Raw genomic sequence first — 19208 nt, forward strand, 5'->3', positions numbered from 1 at the left:
AATAATTCATTTCTAGCAATAAAATCTAATTACTTTTTTAGTATTACCAAAATTCATTTTGGTAGTGTTTTCTTTTTGGCCTGGGTAGATAAAGAATCTGTGTTGACGTCCATTTCTGGTCTTAAAAATGATTTTTGGGTACTGTAGTACTAAAAAGCCAGATAACAAAATAATTACTGAATTTCAAAGCTAAAATTAAAGCTAAATAAGAAGTTTATGATTTCACATAATGTTTGAAAGCAACTTAGTTGTCTTTGCATAATTTCCCCAGGCTGTTTTAGCCTATTTATCAGTCTGGCTATCACACAAAAAGCCTTGTTTTTTTAAACTGAAACTATGTCATGTAAGACTAACTACATCACTTACTGATTTTAAATTCCTGAAGCTTATTTTGTTTAATTAATGTGAACTGTAAAACAAGTATGTGATTCTCAAATGGCTTTAACATGTTTGTGTTTTTCCTTTCAAAAGAAAGTAGTAAAGGCAAATAAGTTATACTATTAGTTTTTCTTTTTTTTTTCTCTCATTTTTAGTGTTCCAGGTAAGCATCAAAGCACCAAAAAGGAACTACAATATTACATTCAAAGTATTTAAGCCAACCACTTTTCTTTTGGCTGAATAATATTTTACATGTTCCACACTGCAGGTTCTCATTGATATGTGCAATCACTGGCATTTTGCAGTTGAGAAATATGTCCAACGTTTCTCCAAGGATTTTTTTTTGTATAATCTTCTGTCATATAATAAAAGTAGGCCACACAAAAATATGTTTTTTTTTTCGGTAGCTTTGAATCAATGTCCAGTGAATTCTGAGGTTTTATCTTTTTTTGTTCTCTCCTGGTTTTCAAAAATGCACCAGTCACATGAGAGACACCTGCTGCAGCGTGTACTGAAGAGGTACATCAATCAAGGATGCCATTTTGCAGGAAAAAAACAAAGACGAACTGCTCCTCTCCACACTCCTGTCTCATCGGAGTTTGGTGTTGCTGTATGTGTTGCGCTGTACAGAAATGAGCTTCTCCATGCATGAGGTGCGGCTGTCATGTAAAGATCCATGCCATGTGTTGCTGGAAGGTCGCCCCTCTTCGTTCCGGCAGTAGACGTATGCCATAGTGTCGGTGCGGCTCTGGATGTGGGAGCTGCGCAGGAGCGACCGGCAGTAGAGGCTGATCTTCTCCACTCTGCGTAGTATCAAATTGGCTTTTCTATTAGGGAAAAAACAAAAATAGAATTTTGTTAATTTTTTTTCTCAGATTAGGTTAACATATTTTTCCAAAACCAAACCAAATAGACATGTTTGTCCTTTAGTGTAGGGTCATAGGGGGGCTGGAGCCTTGTCCACCTGATCTAGAATTTTAGGCAGTAAAAGAAAAGCTATAAAAACTGCAAAAGCAGAAGGGCTTAATTCAATTAATAAAAATGGCATCAAGCCTTAATCTGCACCTCCACAGGCTTTGTGTCTGCACGAGCATAACATTGTAAATGCTACCAGAATTCAAAGAATTGCAACTGCGTGTAACCCGTCATTCTGATGGGACTGCCAGACCATGATGGCATTTTGAATTCTTATGTAGTGGTTCCATCTAACACAACACCAGAGGCAGCTGTCCAGAGTGACTGAAACAAAGAATTTTAAGTCCAGAGTCTGTAGCTGGGTTTATGAAATGGTGGAGCCATATGTCAATTTATAATAACACACCTATAGTATTCAAACAAGTACACAGATGCTAATATAAGGAAAACAAAACACAGAGAAAAGCAAAATTCCATTTGTTTTGTAAGGCAGTGTCTGCTGAGCATCAGCATCTGTCTTTAGTTAAGCAAGGAGTACAGACATCCTTTTCACTTATTTGCTGAAAAAAAGGGGGGGGGGCATTTTCTCATTTCCCTTAAATTCTTATGTCTGACACAACAAAATTCCAAACACATTATCAAGTGAGGCTTGAAATCACGTGAGCTAGGGACAAATTATTGTTGTCATTCTTGATGACAAAAGACATACTAAAAGGTAAAATTACTTTTACCTTTAACTTTGCAATTAGTAACAACAGAACAGAAGCACAGCTTCAAGGGTATTCAGACCAGCGCTAAAAACAATTCAGAGACCCTACAATGCAGTACAAGATAAGATGTGTTCACAGTAAGGTGCAAAAAAAAACAGGGGCCAGCAAGTCCAAAGAACAATGCAATTATGACAGGAGCTAGTGTTCGCTTCTAACAATGGTGGACACTTGGGGGCTCCTGGAGGAGCGCTGACTGTGCTTACGTTTCACTTGGCCATTCTGTTACCTTTTAAAAGGCACCACCAATAGGGCCTGCTTGTAAATTACCGCAACGAGGCTCAACCCTGCCAACTTCAGGCAGTAAATAATCCACACTCGCTCATCCAAAAGCTCCACCACCACCTACCCCCATGCAGCTGCCCACACACAAACACACCATCCAACAAGACTCCCAATCACCATTCTTAGACCCATTGGCCAACCTGTGCCTCCCACCCCCCTTCACCAATCAGAGAGAAGTATAATCTTCCTACAGACTGGAGTTATTCCTCAATTATTATATTATTTACGGCTTAAAAGGAGTGCTTCCAGGCTGTGGGGGTGGACAAACCAAAACACTGGCTGTAATTTAGGATCTTGTGTTGCTATCTTCAGAGCTGGACCAACTTCAGACTTGCATGAATGTTTTTCTTGTATACTTTGTATTGTTTATGCCCCCCGCCCCAATGTTTTCTTGGTCTGTATGCATCTCTTTGTTCTCATTGTGTTGTAACGTCTCACTGTCTGTTCAAACTATCAGTGGGGGTGTCCCTGTAAAGAGAGTCACGGGTGATGGGATGTCAAAGTGGTAAACTGTGGACACACAGGATTTTTTTTAACAAGAAAGAAAAGGAAATAGAGTTGGAAGTTGAGTTAGTGTTAGCTGAGTATCACATTTAGTGTTTGGCTTGGCTGTCAAACAGTGTTTTGGCATTTCCATGGTGATTTGAGAAGAGACTGTAACCCTACAGTTTTTACCGGTGACCTTACCCACTTGCCTGCTGGTAGAAACACTTTCAGAAGTCTGTGTGTGTTGTGAAATGGTGCTCCTGCTTGGTGGGCAGGAGCGTGGTGGAGAGGGGCCAGACAATGCCATGGAAATTGACTGAATGATTTGAATCTGGAAACACTAGTTCAGACAGCTTATTGTTATGTAAGAAACCTCAGAAAGACTGTAATTGATACTAAACAACACGTCACCAAACATGATGACAAGAGAACAAGGATAAATAGTGCCAGACTGGGGGACAAAAAAACATCTACTCATAACACACAAAAAAAATCTGTAGACAGCTGTAAAAATGAACAATATTTGAAGCATCTTCTAAGCCTGTCTGAGAAAATCAGTGCCTTTTTCCAAGCCTTCTCACCTGGGGCCCAGCTCATCCTCACTGCGCCAGACAAAGTCTCCAAACTTCTCGTAGTGGGAGTTGTAGTGGTGCTGGACTCGGTATAGCAGTGGAGGAGGAATCTCCATCAGCATGTTGTAGGCCATCTGTTGCTCCTTGCCGCTGGTGTAGCCATTATACAGGTTGTACACCTTGTCTGCAACTTCTGTCAAGAGGTAGGAGACAGACCAAAGAGTAGCAGAGGGAGACAGAAGGAAAACTTGAGCTAGAGATTGGAAAACATCAAGAGATATGAAAATGTTTTTTTTTATTTAAGATGGTGCCGTAAGACAATATTTTATCTTATGTTTATGGCAATATCCATACATACATTTTTTTTAGGTCTGATGTTTATGTGTATTATGTGCTTCAAGTGGTTTTGTTAACCTGAAATGACCCTTTGAATAGCTGCCAGTAATAAGACATGTCTATAAAGATGAAATTTTTTTTAAACACTTTTTGTTAGACTGTGTGTATCTGTTAAACTTCTTTGTTAGTGCTCTGGATTTAACATGAGAAATTAGCGTAGTGCTCTTGATCCAATAACAGGTTGAAAATTGAGAATTAATAAATAATAACAAGTTTAGATTCTTCTTTTATAGCAGAAATAATGAATTCAGGGAACTTTGTTCATGTGAAAGATTGTACAGGATGTGAGAGATAAAAAGATGACAATAGAGAAAAGTACAAAAGGTGTCAGGTGAGAGTACCTTCAGCACGGCTGTCATCCACTACCGGACAAGACGTACGGACGGAGACAAAGCTGGACTCGGAGTGACTGCCTCGGCTATCCACTGCATAGAGAGTAAACCTGAAAATGACAAAACCAGCAATAATTTTACTAGTTTTGACTCAAATGTAAATTTAATCCCAATTCAAGCCTGAAATGTCTGAAATGAGTTCTGTTAAAAGTTGATCCACCGCACTGAAGTAAAGAAAGAAAAATCACCTTAATTTAAGATCCTTTTTTTGTGTTTTAGCTTCGGGTGAATTTCACTTTTAAAGATAAGACTGATGAGATGGTAATGTTTCTGGACAAGGACTATATTTGATCACATATGGCTACAAACTGACATCATGAACATGGAGCCAGGGATTGTTGGATTTAATTATATCTTAAAATGAATACAGCCAGCGCCACAATGACAGAGGAGAAAGGAGCAAAGTGGCATCTGGCTTGACTCCAGGAACTCCATAAGGACAAAGTTACTCTCTCGCAAAATGTCAAACATCTGAATGTTTTGGGTTTCCTGACAGATTTCAGGACCGCTCAGTACCCAATAACATATCACAACAAACAGTTCAAGACATTTCAAGAGGAGATTAGACACACGGAGAAAAACTAATGCATCTCAAGTAATGTAGGACCACACAGCTCAGAATAGAAACCAAATGACCTTTACATGTCCTTTTGAAAATGCCAATCTGTGCACTTGTGATTATGAAAAAGTACAAGGAAGAACTGGTCATACTGAATCTAAAAAAAGGATCAAGGTTGGCACAGATCAATATATCCTTGCAGCAGCAGGAGGAGAAAAGGGTGACTGCCACTCATGAATGTGCATGGTTGATGTGCAGCATCTGTATTGATGAGGCTACAGCTTTTAAAGTGTGTCCTCTTGAAATAGTTCGTGTGACAAACTGCACGTCAGTTCTTTCACCACATTTCTAGTCTTAGTGCTTAAGATTGTGCTATCTTCATATTTCATAGCATCCAACTCTTTGCAAGAGAGGAAGTAAGCCTTTTCTCCTCATTGGCTAATTATTTCTGACATGTTCGCAAAGCGTTTTAAGATATCCAATATATCTATAAAAGAAGGTCCCATTATATTATACAATATTTGCCATAAACAATGCCAGATTGTGGCAAGACTGTTGTATGAGTGAACATTTTCTGAAAAAAGGGGGCCTTAAAGAATCTTCTTTTGGTCTGTATCCACTGTTTTTCTTACAGCAGGGGGAGTTTTGAAAAAGTGAATTAAAAATTGAGAAATATTTATAACTGGTTATGAAAAACTGTAAGCTTTCAGCAGTATTTCCACAGAGTTACCACTGTAAAAACAACAGAATGACAAAAAGGAAACCACAAAACAAAGTGAGACAAAATGAACAACTACAATGGAATTCCAATGCTAAAAAAATGCTAAACCATTTGCATTTGTTTTTATGTAATGTCTTTTTAGATCTGCTCCAATGCTGTCAAATGACTGTTTTGTTTGTAACATGACCTGTTTGGACATTGCTCACATACTTTTTCTGTTCTTGTTGTTCAGCAGGGTGGATGTGGTATTCCCCAAGAACCTCACAAAAGATGCACGGGCCTCGCTGGCTCCTCTGCCCAAGCAAAACAATGCCAGCATATAACAGTCACACTGTTTAAATTATGTGGCCACATAACGTGCAGATGGATACAAAGAGGTGGGTGAGGCGATGGGAGCAGGAGGATGACAAGGCTGGAGTTTGATCATGGTAATTGTTGAACCCTAAATCTGAGCTTTACTAGCATCTTATTGTTATGCTTGATTGCTTTGGCAGAAATAACTGATGGGTACGGTGCCACCACCACCACCAGTTACAGGATTGCTATGTACAATAGAAGAAACATGTATACCAGGAGATTAAAGACTTCTTTATAGTCAAAATTTACATCAAAATGTGGAAAAGCTACAGTGATCCATAGCACAGGGGACTTTAGTTTAGTATGTATCTGCTCGGCACAGGCTAAATGACAATAGGAAAAACACTGATTCTTATGCTAACTATATATATATATATATATATATATATATATCTCGAGGTATTCAAAACTCATTTTAACTCAAGTATGTTGTGTCAGAACTTGACCTTACACACTTCAGTCTCTCTGTACACAAATGCATTTCAATGTGTTGAACAATACATTGCATAATCCATATATTATATTGAATTCCAAACACCAAACCGAGGTACAACTCTTGACAGAGAGTCTTGTAGGGGGAACCATGGTCTGAGGCCCTTCTCATTGTTATGGATCTCATTTATGCCCTATAATAGAAGCAGTAAAATGAGCTGAATGGACTGAGCATGGTGTCTAAGCTCACTACAGGCACTCAGTGATAAAGATCGTCTGTGGGAACAAAGGAACCGACCACAGTCTGGGCTGCCATGAGAATGTCAAATCATCGAGTAACAGAATTGGTAAGATTTACACAACCACCACGGCCACCCACCCACACAGATATACATTTTCCTTTGTCTCTTTATTTTCCTATCAGTATAGCTTGCCTATAGCTCAGCTATGTCTGTCCTTTGTATCTAATTCAGTGTCTCACATCTATTCCAAGCATGTCTAGCTGCACGTGGCTCTTGTGAAAGATGCTTGGTTTTGTCCATGTGCCATAGTTTTGAAAGCTCAGCACAACAATGAAGTGGACAAATGGCAGATTAATGTTTGTGTAAATTAACAATGGTGCCATTAAAGTAACCATTGTCCTCTAATTTAATGAGACAGTGGAGAGATGGCTGAACAACAGATGACAAGACAGAAAGCTGAGAGAGAAGGAATGAGGGAAAGTGAGAGTGAGAGAGGATCAATTAGGGCAGTATTTTTGGCATGCCCAGAGAAGCCAGGACAGTAGGGGATGCCTTTTCCATTACATCAGCATTTGGACACACATCAGTTGAGCCTGTCCACAAATCAATCAAAGCCAAAGAATTGTTTCTCATTGCCTGAAGAATCTTTGCCGGCTTACCGCATCTCATGACTTTGAAATCCTCAGATCTAAGTGGCAATGCTCTGGTGTAACAGCCCTAAATAAACTTGCCTCTCTTTTCATTGTGAATTAGAGCAGTAAGCTCAGCTCCGAATGAGCTCACTTGCAGATCAGAAAGACGGCATAGTCCAAAGTGATAATGACAACACCCCATTAAAAGTCATTCACTTTTAAAAACCAGTTATTTCTGGAAACTGGAGGATTTGGAAAATCGACAGCACCATCATTTCAGCAGTACTTGGAATTACATTTTTAGACATTGAATTAGCAGTAATGATGCCATAACAGTACACTGCCTAAAACAGAAAAGTGTGAGGGTGAAACAGATCAACAAAGACTGTACAAAGAGTTCATATTAGGTTGTTAGCAAAACAACTGTCTATAGAACTACCCCGTAAAGGAAGGATCAGCAGTTTTTCTACTGTTTATAATTGTAGCAAGTTATCTGGTTAAATACAAGGAAAGCAAGCAGCAAATTAAATATGACTTTTCTTTAGTTCCCTGCACAAATAATGTTAGTGATTTGGGAGTTAATATGTTTAGGGATGCACAGTGGTGGACAGACTGGGCTGGTTTGAAATAGCATGTAAAAACTACGGTGACAATTCAACACTGCTATTCATCAGTGCCTCTATAAGCACACACTAAGATACTACAAGTTTTTCCATGCAAGAAACCAAAAAAACTGAAACAGAAATCATTTTATGATTAGTTAGCCCTGTTTGCTGTTGTTTTCTATTTTTTGTAGCCGCAGGCTGTTCGGAAGCTCTCTGAACTTACAGAATTTATGTATCACTCTACAGCTTGTCACGGTCACATGGTCACCAATTTCCTATTGATTGGTTGCAGAACGTCAAGAGGGCAGATGCCAGAGACAAAAAAAGAAGAGAGGAAATGAAAACACAAGTTGGAATGATACCAGGTAAAGTCTGATGGAGAAAATAATACCCCCATTCCTGATGTTTCTGTCTGCATTCAGGTTAAAGTGTGGGCGATATGGCAAAAATTTTGTCACGAGTCTTTAATGATAAAATCACAATCTCGCATGTTTCCGTGTAAATGACTTCAGGTAGCCTACTCTGTCACTTCTCAAAAACTGTCAGTAGATTTTAAAGGCAAACAACAACTCATAATGTGCACTCAGTATTAGTTTTCAATAAACATGAAAATTTAAATAACAATTACAGAACAAAATAAAGTTTTATTTCAAATAGGTTAAAAAGAAGACTAATGTAATTCTGTAAAGTATTATTCAACAGTCATTTAAACAGACTGAAGTGTGCCTCCTAAGGTTAAACAATAAATACAGTATTGAGACTTAAGTAACTCTTAAAGTTCAATGTGATTTAGAACAAATGATCAAACTTTAATGGGAATCACATCTAAGGAAAAACAGAGCTGCTGCTGTCACCTCTGTCCACCGTATACTAGAGTCCTCATATGGAGCCTCTTTATCAAATGCCTGCGTTATTGTTTTGGTGACGTCATCAGCTGTTTTATTTTTCATTAGCTGCTCTGTCTGCATCTGATGTACACACGCGGCCCTCCCACTGCGCGCGCACACACACACACACACACACAGGTGTAGAAGAGCTGCTGAGGACAGAAACAGCAGCGAACCTGAATATAACAAGCTGGTAATGTTCAGAGAGGTGGGCGCGTACGTGCTCGTAGCATTATAATACATTTGTATACACGCGGCCCTTCCACTGCGACACAAGTCACACACACACACACAGGCTTAGAAGACGCGCCGCTGCTGCCAGCAGAAACAGTACCGAACATAAAATTCGAACACAATTCGTTTTAGGGACCAATTCCTCCGTTTTCTTTTCGTTTTCAGCCGTAGCTTCCTAACAGGGAGGCTGTCATTGGTTGGTGGTGTTCACATTAAGCGCACTGAGAGTTGGACGAGTGAAAAAACTCATGCGAACATAGAACTGCAATTAATAGAAGATGCTCTATGGACGATAAAACGATCTGTCCGTTCTGGTAGATCGCCGATACGTTCAAATCCTTCACGATCATTTATCGTCAAATCGCACACCCCTAATTCAGGTGTTACCTTTAATGAAATGAAACCAATACTAAGTTGTGAACAGAACAGTTTATGGTTGGACACAAGTGATGCTATACTATTGATTGAAATAAATTCCAGAAAATCAGATTTGCACTCCTAACAGTTATTTGTGGTGGCCAGAGTGAAGACAACAGATAAGTAGACTTCTTTCTGACAACAGATGCTTTTATGTTTTAAATTTTTTTACTTTAGTAGTTGAAGATGGTTTACTCTGAGCAGGTGCTGCTGGCACAGCAACAAAGAGGAAAAAAAAATTGAAATAAAGTAGTTGGTTCAGGAATCCAGGCTGGCAAAAACATAGATGGGATGGCAAAGGAATTCAGACTGACTGAGTAGGTGTCTGGAGACTCTGCCTTAAATAGTCTGGAGCAATTAGAGGCAGCTGAGGAGTAAGCCGGAAGATGCAGGACTCAGGCAGTTCAGAGAAGATTCAGGATCAGTCAAATGACTAAGACAGCAGTGACGTGAGTAAAACTAACAAATTATAAATTAGTTAAAAACAAGATGGACCAGAAGATATGTCTAAAGCCATGTTTTCAATCAGTTTGTGTGTTAATATGTGTGTCATTTACAAATTTTACTGCACCACTGGCAGAATGTATTCAGATTCAGATTCAATGTATTCTGAATCTGAATACATCCTGCCTGTCACATAAGCAACTTATGTCACATAAGCAACTTATGTGACAGGGTGGTCGCCTACAGTCTGACTTCTTCCAGCTGCTTCCTGTATATAGTTTTGATGATGATCAGAACTGTGTTTGTCATTGGATTTTCATACTTTTCATTGTATTCATCCTTCATGTGTGCTTCCTGTTAGCCAAATTCAACCCTTAAATGTAGAGCTGCTACTTTAAATACATTGAATATTTACCCTATTTTAATGAATAACTGAACCCCACCTGTTCAAACCTAGGAAAAAAGTTTGTTAAAAGGGTACTGAGGTCTCATAGCTGTTCTCCAAAGAAAGAAAGCCTGGCAGAGCAGACCTAAACTGCTTCTAATATTTGACTTTTTGAAGGTTTATACAACAGAATGTTTGAGTGTTTTGAGTGAGATTACTGGTTAATTTTATAAAGGTCAGCTTTTGAAATCAGGTTGCAGCATTGCATAGAGCATTTTAGTTTGCAGGGAAACGCCGGGGCCAGAGCAGCCTATGTAATGATCAATGCCAGTACCAGTAGTCTTATCAGGGTTTTGATTAAGACAAGCGGAGCTGGTTGCACACAGATGTGTCCTCAGACGTAATTCCGACGTAAGTTGCGATCTTATCAGAGAAAAACAACACTGTGGAGAATGCCTAAACAAAGATAACACTTCTACAAAGATGGAAATTAGGCCCCTTGTTGCTGTTTTCTACAGATTAACATTATTGTTGGTCCCCTGCTGCTGTTCAGCTCCTGTCAAAAAAGGGAACTCAGAATTGTAGATTTTAATCAACATTTCTGGCTCTTTTAATAGATTTATTTTACAGTGGGCTTTTGTCTGGGTCCTCCTTTGAAAGTGATATATTCATTAGCTAATGACACAATTTAATGTTAGATTAACTCTAAAAACACATGGCACTGTGTCATCGGGGGGCATTTAAGTTAAATAGCTTGTTAGCATTGCTAATCCATCACCAATGTCCTCCCACTGGTATAAATGTAGATACACATATACATGCTGGTTTGTTATAGCATGGCGCATACAGAGCGCTCGGCTTGTTTACTTTATCACTTGATTGCATTTGCATGCTGTGGAAGGGCCCTTCTATGGTGACATTTCAAGTAAGATTAAAGAAGTTATTCTAAGTTTGTCTGGTGCAGCACGTGCATTTGTATATAGATTAGAGAAAAATGACTCTATCAGGTTTCCCAGAGCTTTAAATCCAGTCTGTTTCTTTTAGAGAGGCAATAGTGAAGTTCCCAAAACAAACCAAGGCCACCATATAGCAACAACAAACCTGAGAAGACAGAAAAAGCAGAGAAAGCCGAGTGTGTTTCATGTGTCCAATGACAGCCACAACAACATCTGGGTCCTGTCTGCTTTAACCATTATTGTTGGTTCTGCAACTTTATTTCAAGACATAGAAGGGCGCTCAGAAGAAATGCACATCACAGCAATATCCAATGAGAAAAAAATCCTTTAAATAGAAAAACAGAAGTCCACGTAGCTGCTGTGCCATTGTATAGATCTGAGTAATTGGTGGAGCTACTTTTAATTTTGGCTGAGTGCTTGTCAGTTAAGAAAACAGGAAATTTATCTCAGTTACATTAAAGCTCTCACCAAATCATATCACATAATGATTAGGCCACATAAATCTTCCTGTGTTAACCTTTGCACTAGATATTCTATCTTCTATAGAAAGATAAAAAACTAACCATGCATGTTGAACTAATGTTTCTTGTACGGCAAACATGTGAGATAAAAACATGACCAGGAACAGCAAAGAGCGGTAAACTTGCCTTTTGAGTTTAAGAGACACCATTTTTTATAAGCGATCCTTCTGTATTCACTAAAACCTTTTGACCAAAGAGAACATAAAAGAACGGAAGCATCTGCCACATTGAGACTAATGTGCTTCCCTGGTTAACTCAACCCAGCTGTTGCTGAGGAGAAGGTAACAGAATTCAAACCCTGAAAACAAAATAACATTCGCAGTGGAAGGTGACAGCCACTGAAGGGTGTGGTATGGCTAATTTTCATCTATTATTGTTTGGGCAAGCTGCGAACATGGCCACAACAGAATGCTTAATGCATAGCTTCATAATTGTTAACCTAACTGAAAAAGACGAAGTTAAATCTGCATCAGTTTAGCATCAAACATCAAATTAGTCATTTGCTGCTTGGCTGGTATAGTAATGATAAATAGAGCACACCCTCTGGTGTTTGTTCATCAAGAAATTGAAACCTTCCCTTGCATGACATTTATGAGGCATGTCAATTCAAAACATATCCAGACCCTTTAGTGTTAGATAAGACTTCCTCTGAATTATCCAAGTCAGTCTTGGTGGAATTACATCATAGTCATAGAAACATTTTTTCTCCATGTTAAACACAGATCCAAAAAAAGCAGAGAAGTAAAGCATTGGTTTAAAGTATACAGGAATTACCCTAACATCTTTGGCAAATCAACCAGAGAATCTGAAAAAAAAGATTAGATTTCTAAAATATTTCTTAAATAAACTCCTGTTTGTCTTGCATATCAAAGTTTGTTTTAAGAAAATGACTCATTTCTGCCCCTAGGGTTACCTCAAAGTGGCAGGAATGAGAGCCCTTATTGTTCAGTGCACTGGAACAAGGTGACAAAGACAAATTCAAAGGGCATTGCTGGACTTACTTGTAGAGGCTGTCAGGTTCCAGGCACTTGAAGACCACTGAATATAGCACAGAGTGGGGATGGTCTCCGATCCTTCTCCCAGCCACAACACAGGATGACCCCAACCCAGAGAAGAGATCATCCATTAAGCTCAGTACCTCTCCTGAAATTTAAAGGACAGACAAGTCAGAGGATACAAAGAGTAAATACTATTTCAGGTGTTTTTACCATTAATCACTCTTGCTATAGGAGTAAAGAGGAAAACCAGCAGCATCTTTTGACATATTTTCCACATACATCTTTTAGTAAAACAACGCTACATTGTTTTACACCAGAGAAGCAAATCTGCACAACACAGGCTTAGTCGTTAACACATTTATGTCTACATTTATGTAGATTTATGTTATCTACAATGATTGTGCTCTGGTGTTGTGTTGTGTTTCACCCTTGCCTAGTCTGGTGGGAACCATTTCACCAAACTGAGCCCGCGTCTAAATTAAATGTGACGTTTTACTGGCAGCAACCCATATCGGCTACGTTAAAGAACTGTAAGGAAAACAGGATTTCTTTCCTTAATGGACACATGGTACTATTACTGTAACAACATCACAAACCAGTACTTCCCAAGCTGTGAAATATCTTTCATGTCAGCTTACGGGAAAGGCGAGCGACGTACAGTCGTTCATTTAGACTCAGACATACACAACACTAGTTTCCAGTGCTCATGGGGGTAATGGAAAAAAAAAAGAAGGACCTGTCAAAATAGTTTAAAAGCTCTCAAATGGTTGGATTTCCAACTATTTCTACATGAGGTAAAGGGCAGCTTAGTTTTAGCTTATGATACATGGGCCAACTTATAAACACAGGGAGTAAGTCTGGCTGGTAGGGCACAGGGGGATGGTAAGAAAAGGTTGCAGAAGAGAGGAAAAAGAACTGCACGAATGAATGATTTGACCTTTTCACAGAAAGAACTCTGTGTATAAGAGGTTGCCCCCAAACACATTCCTGCACTGTTGCTCTTTCGAAGATTTTTAAACATATCTCTTAAATCGGATTGACTTATAGTGTTGTTAACGTCTGCTTACAGCTCTGAAGAAGTAGTCGTCAATACCAATATTAGTTATTAGTTTAACATTTTTGCTCAAAAATTTTGGGCCAATCTTAATCAGTATCATGTGCTTTATTATTTACATTTCAAGCGGGAATGTTCATTTGTTACTTTTTACTATAAGCAACTTACATCAGAAACCTCCCTCTCAAAACTCAGGACCACCTGCATACGCTGTTTATACTGTAAATGTGTTGATAACCTTGTCTCAAAGTAATTACTGGAGAGATTTAACATAAGAACATAAGTTATATCTAAGAACCTGTTTCTGCACATGGAGTAACAAGTAGCACATTTGCCCAGATGTCAGATTATAACCAATAGAAAGCTTAATGTTTTTTTTCTACATTTCAGCTAATAAGGCTCACATTCCCCAAATTCAAATTAATTAATTAAATTGTTACTTCACAATGCTCTCTTAAATCTTATATATTCCAATTATTGCTAATATTGCACCACAACAGCTATGGGAACAATGCCATTAAATAGCATAACTGCTCTGCTATTTCACAATCCCTAAAAGTAGAAAGGGTTGGCTTCAAATGCAGCCTTGACAAACAGTGAGTAAAAGGAGAGGGATAGAGGAAAAAAAAAAGTCAAGAGCAAAAGTCAAACAATAAGGGAAAAAAGTGCTCTTGATGTTTTACGATTTTGGATCAAGTTGCAGAGAAGAACGATGATGTCAGTGGATGTTTTGATAATCAGAATAAATCACAAGAGTTGATGCGTGACCAGGGTCTACTTCAGGAGCGACCGCTGAGTGTTTTTATAATGGAGACTTGATGTATGTGATTATTATTGTAATTCTGTCTTGCAAAAATCAAATGACAAACCTACTGACCCACGCTCTTGTAGCTTAGAGTGTAATTACAAACTCTTTGATGTATGTGCTATTGATCACTACTGAGCCACACTTTTTTTTTTTTTTTTTTTTAAATAACTGGCAGAACAATGCATATTTACACAACCTACCAAGACCTGTACCAGCGGTTTTTCATACAATTTAGGGTAATAAGTAAAAATAGAATACTAATAATGTTGACCTATTAAACCCGATCGGGCTTCTAAATTACAGGCATAGTCATGTTTGTTTCAGTTTGTTTCAGTGACATTCAATGAGCAGCAGCAAGTTCATATGCTTTTCTGCTGTTAGAAATTGATGTGATGTGCTTGAATATGTTTCTTTAAACATCTATATTCTTTTTTCATATAACAGTGGTCATGATGGAGGTGAAGATGAGGATACCACGCACTTCCTCATGGCATAGGTCAGTGCGGTCACCGTCCACATCCTCATCCTCAAGTCCTGGATCTCCTTTCCCTGACCGAAGGCCATCACAAACAATTCAGGGAGGTTCTTATGAGGGAGATGGTTGAGCATGCCAAAGCTTTTGTTTCCCACACTGCTCCCCACCCCAGCCTCACTAACATTTGCATGCCCATCTACCAAGGGAGAACTGGGACTCAGGACTCTGTTGTCTATGCAGGAGAAGGCAAAGCAGATGCCGAGCTACAAAATAAGGGACATGCCATTCACTGTTCTAGGTGTCACTTTGTTCCTTTCTGGAGTATCATGGGATGGGACATCAGACCGAGGAAAGCCTGCTGCCAGCGAGCCAACCAGCCACCCCTTACACCCGCTTACAGCCTATTGAATGTATTGTTGCATTTTGTTGTTTACTCTATTCCTGTTTACATTACTTGGATGTGCAATAGTTGTTTTCAGGAGTACATTATCTGCACTAATTGTGATGTATTGATGTTTCATTTTCTTAGCTGACATCACTTTCTTCTTCTAATATGTGAAAATTGAAAAAGACGTAAGAGGGGACCCTCATGTTTTTTTTTTCCATTTTAGGGTCAAATTAAAATGTGTTTTTTTTTTTAGGCTTTTACAATAAACTACACAGAACACAAAAAAACACCCCAGTGATCATCAAACATGTATTAAAGGTTAATAAAACGCAGCGAGTGCCTTTTTTTTTTCAAGGAAAGCAAGAAAACCCACTCTAGTAATCAACTATCCATTAATGCATTCGGCTCACTGAGACCATTATGGAAATGTCTCACTTGAGGCTCTAAGCCTCACGATGGCTGAGAACCTAACCCTAGCTCTGCATTAGGGTCAGAGTTACAACTAACCCTTCCCCTAACCCTAGTTTTGACCAATGGCAAATCATTGTTTTTTTCCCACGAGAATGTATAAAAAATATATAAAAATATTTTTATGAATTTATACTTTACTTAAGTAAAAATAATAGTGCATACTTTATACTTTTACTCCATTACATTTTGCAGCTATTATCTGTACTTTCTACTCGTTAGTTGTTACATTTTATGAATACAGTGCTGTGTTTCTATAATGAGCCTCAATCATGATGGCGGTGCTCTGGCTCAGTTAGCTGACTATTTAGCTAGTGTCTGCTAACACAAGTCCATCCATTAATGTCTGATTAACATTAATCATAACATTAAACTAAAGCAGGAATACTGACAGTAATGGTGATGGCAAAGTGGGTTAACATAGAAAATGGAAATCAACAATATATTTGGTACAAAAGTACTTTTACTTTAAATATTTTAAGTACTTTTAAAAGTAAGTACCTTCAGACTTTTACTTAAGTAGGATTGTTGATGTAGCACTTCTACTTTCACTTGAGTATATATTTTGCTGGGTACTGGAGACACATTAGGGCTGGGCGAGCAATCACAAAGCACGGAAACACAAAGAAGTAAAACACAAGAATACAGGAGGGAACATGGACTTTCAAAACAAAACAGGAAACACGACACAATTACTAACACACAGAATTAAAAGAGGTCGGGCAGGGATGAAAACTAAACAGAAAACAAATCAAAAGAAACAGAATCATAACAGTATTTTATTTTATTTGCTTCCCTTAAATATCCCCTAGTAGTGTTAATTAAAGCTTACTTGTAACAATTTGGCCCAAAACCAACACTTAAACCTCACATAAGTTATATTTCCAATTCATATCATTCATATAGCAGCAAGCTTAGCAGGGCAACGTGTCATAATTGGACATACAGTGTAAAATGTATGTCTGTCACTGACAGCACAAGGAAGTGCTTAAGTGATCCATCTGGAAGACTAAACAAAAGACAAATGTCTTTGGTCTGGTCTCTGGTGGCTCTCAAGTACCTCACTGTATAATTATCAATTTAAGGACTCAGCAGGAGAACACAGCGAGTGAGTGTTTTACTTCTTTTAACAATCATATAGTCTTCCTTAGCAAAGTCTACCCACACATTCCATGGGGTCAAACCCTCTCTAAATAGAGCCACCTGAAGGCTATAAATTGTTATGCAATTACATAAATACAGTAGAAAGGCCAATATGCAAGCTCGGGGGAGTTACGCAGTGTATACTGCACATGAAAGGGCCTAATGTTGGCAGTTTCTGTACTCAGGTGTCAGTTTTAGGAGGAAATATATTTTTTATAAGTTAAATATTTTATTACTGTACAACAGTAACAATATTTTATGAAGAAATAATCAAAGAAAAGTTCTATTTACATGCATTTCCATGATAACACACAGCTTTGATGTGTTACAAATCACAGTAAATCTCCTAATAAGGGCAACGACTTGAAAAGGTCCTACATGAGCCTGTACGAAAGCACACCACCTATCGCCTGTTCCCTAATGCATCATAACATGACGTGCATCAACACTTACTCACACACTTCCTCAACACATGATCCTAAGATCTGAGGGCAAACCTGGTTTATGTTATTAACACCTTATGTACTACAGTCTCCTGTGAGCACACTGGGGATGAGCATACCTGCTTCCATTCAGTATCACAGGGGAGGAGATGTGAGGAGAATGGGGTACTGCTGTGTGTGTGTCTGTAAACATCGGAGGAAGCGGAGACTGGGGTAATGAATTGAATGTGTTTGCACATGCAAACTGATGGTATGAGTCAACTGCTAAACTGGAAGTGTTTTTTACAAGCCATTGGCACACATATTGGCACACGTGAACGGCTGTGTCTGTGGGGTTTGCTCATTTCCACTGAGGGACAGCCTCCACGGTGGTAGCTTGTAAGCGCTTACACACTAAAATTAGGTAATGATAATCAGAATCTAATCCATTAACAGTAGAATACGATATTTAAACCCACCCAGAAGCAGCATTTATGGTTCTACCCTTCTTGAGGGGTTCCTCGTGGGTAGGCCTGTGGTCCGTCAACATTTCTGTCAATACCAAAGCCAAAACAGCTCACAGCTGGCAAAAATTAAGGCCCTGAAATTCTATTACGGTAAAAGCCATTTTGCGTGTTCTCCAGCTTACATGGCGATTAAAACCTCATGGTAAATGCCAGGTGACCTTTTTAGTAAGCAGAGAGGGGAACAAATAACAGCAAATCATGGGAACATGACAAGTTGGGTTGACGGACAGTGTACAGACAGAGTCGCTCCGATTCAAACATATGCAGACTTTGTGACTATGGTGTAGTTGCAAACAAGTGAAGTTAAGTTTATTTGTACAGAGTCAGTGTGATATACAATGACTCAAAGTGCTTTGCTAGCCCACAAAAACAACAGTTCCTGACCAAGACTGGCCCAAATTCTTTACAAAAACAAGGAATACCCCTATCACAAAACCTGTGGGAGGGGATAAGGAGGGCATTGCCCTAACGGTCAAAAAATCAACACTTGTACACACAGCCAAAAACGTATTATGTGTACATGCACACATGCAGCTGGATAGGTGGTGGCATTAGATTTGATGCCAGAGGCCAGACTTGCTGTACTGTTACCCCTGACATATCATTTCTGAATTCAGGCAGTGTGTAATTGCTTAAGCCATTAGCTGCATGTGTCTGTGTGAGTGAAAGTGTACACATAAATCCCCAAGGTCAGTGGGTTCACAACTTTTTTTCCTTTTTTTTTGCTCAAAGAGGAAATTTGAGGGAACGTGGCAGAAGAAAAAAAAACTGGAGTGAGGCGCTGTTCACTCCTTATGCTACGGGGTCAGCTCAGAATAGATGTTGTATAAATGTACCTATATGTTTGCATGTACACAACTGTTACATATGTTAAATATAAAACAATGCAATTTTAAGTGTAATATACACACACAAATAAACAAACAAGCTTTATATTAACATACAAATCACAGGCTTTATGCTTCCTGTGGGCTGCCAAACCTGCTAGGGGCCTCCTCTGTTAAACTGTCAGCACTCAACCCTCCACTCAACTGTGCCTACACAACACCACCTTCCTCTCTCTTTCTCGCACATACACATCAGACATATACACACCTAAACTAACCATATGTCACACAAAACTTCCTAAAGCAGAGGTTTAACAGGAAAAGGGAAACAAAAGACACAGATTTAAGTGTGTTTATGTGTTCCGGGAGGAAGGGGAAACTTAGAGGTTGGAACAAAGCACTGTGGGAAATAGATTACTCCATGCAGGTTGAGCTGCACGTAATTGTCCAAGTTTTTCAAATCAGGTGGAGGGACATCCCTTTGGACAACCCTGCTGAGGCAATGTGCTGGCACA

General features: G+C 38.9%; 1 protein-coding gene across 1 annotated transcript in view; it reads right to left on the minus strand.

Moving 5' to 3' along the window:
* Positions 1 to 805: 805 nt before the first annotated feature.
* astn2 (astrotactin 2) overlaps positions 806 to 19208 on the minus strand; it is a 201545-nt gene continuing 183142 nt past the window's right edge. Inside the window, exons 20-23 of the mRNA XM_028418196.1 lie at positions 12585 to 12726; positions 4141 to 4241; positions 3413 to 3596; positions 806 to 1205 (exon numbers count right to left, since the gene is read on the minus strand). Of these exons, the coding sequence (XP_028273997.1) occupies positions 968 to 1205; positions 3413 to 3596; positions 4141 to 4241; positions 12585 to 12726 (665 nt within the window). The 3' untranslated portion in view covers positions 806 to 967. The remainder of the gene's footprint in view (positions 1206 to 3412; positions 3597 to 4140; positions 4242 to 12584; positions 12727 to 19208) is intronic.

The sequence above is a fragment of the Parambassis ranga genome, chromosome 12 (assembly GCF_900634625.1).
Source record: "Parambassis ranga chromosome 12, fParRan2.1, whole genome shotgun sequence".
Classification (NCBI taxonomy): Eukaryota; Metazoa; Chordata; class Actinopteri; family Ambassidae; genus Parambassis; species Parambassis ranga.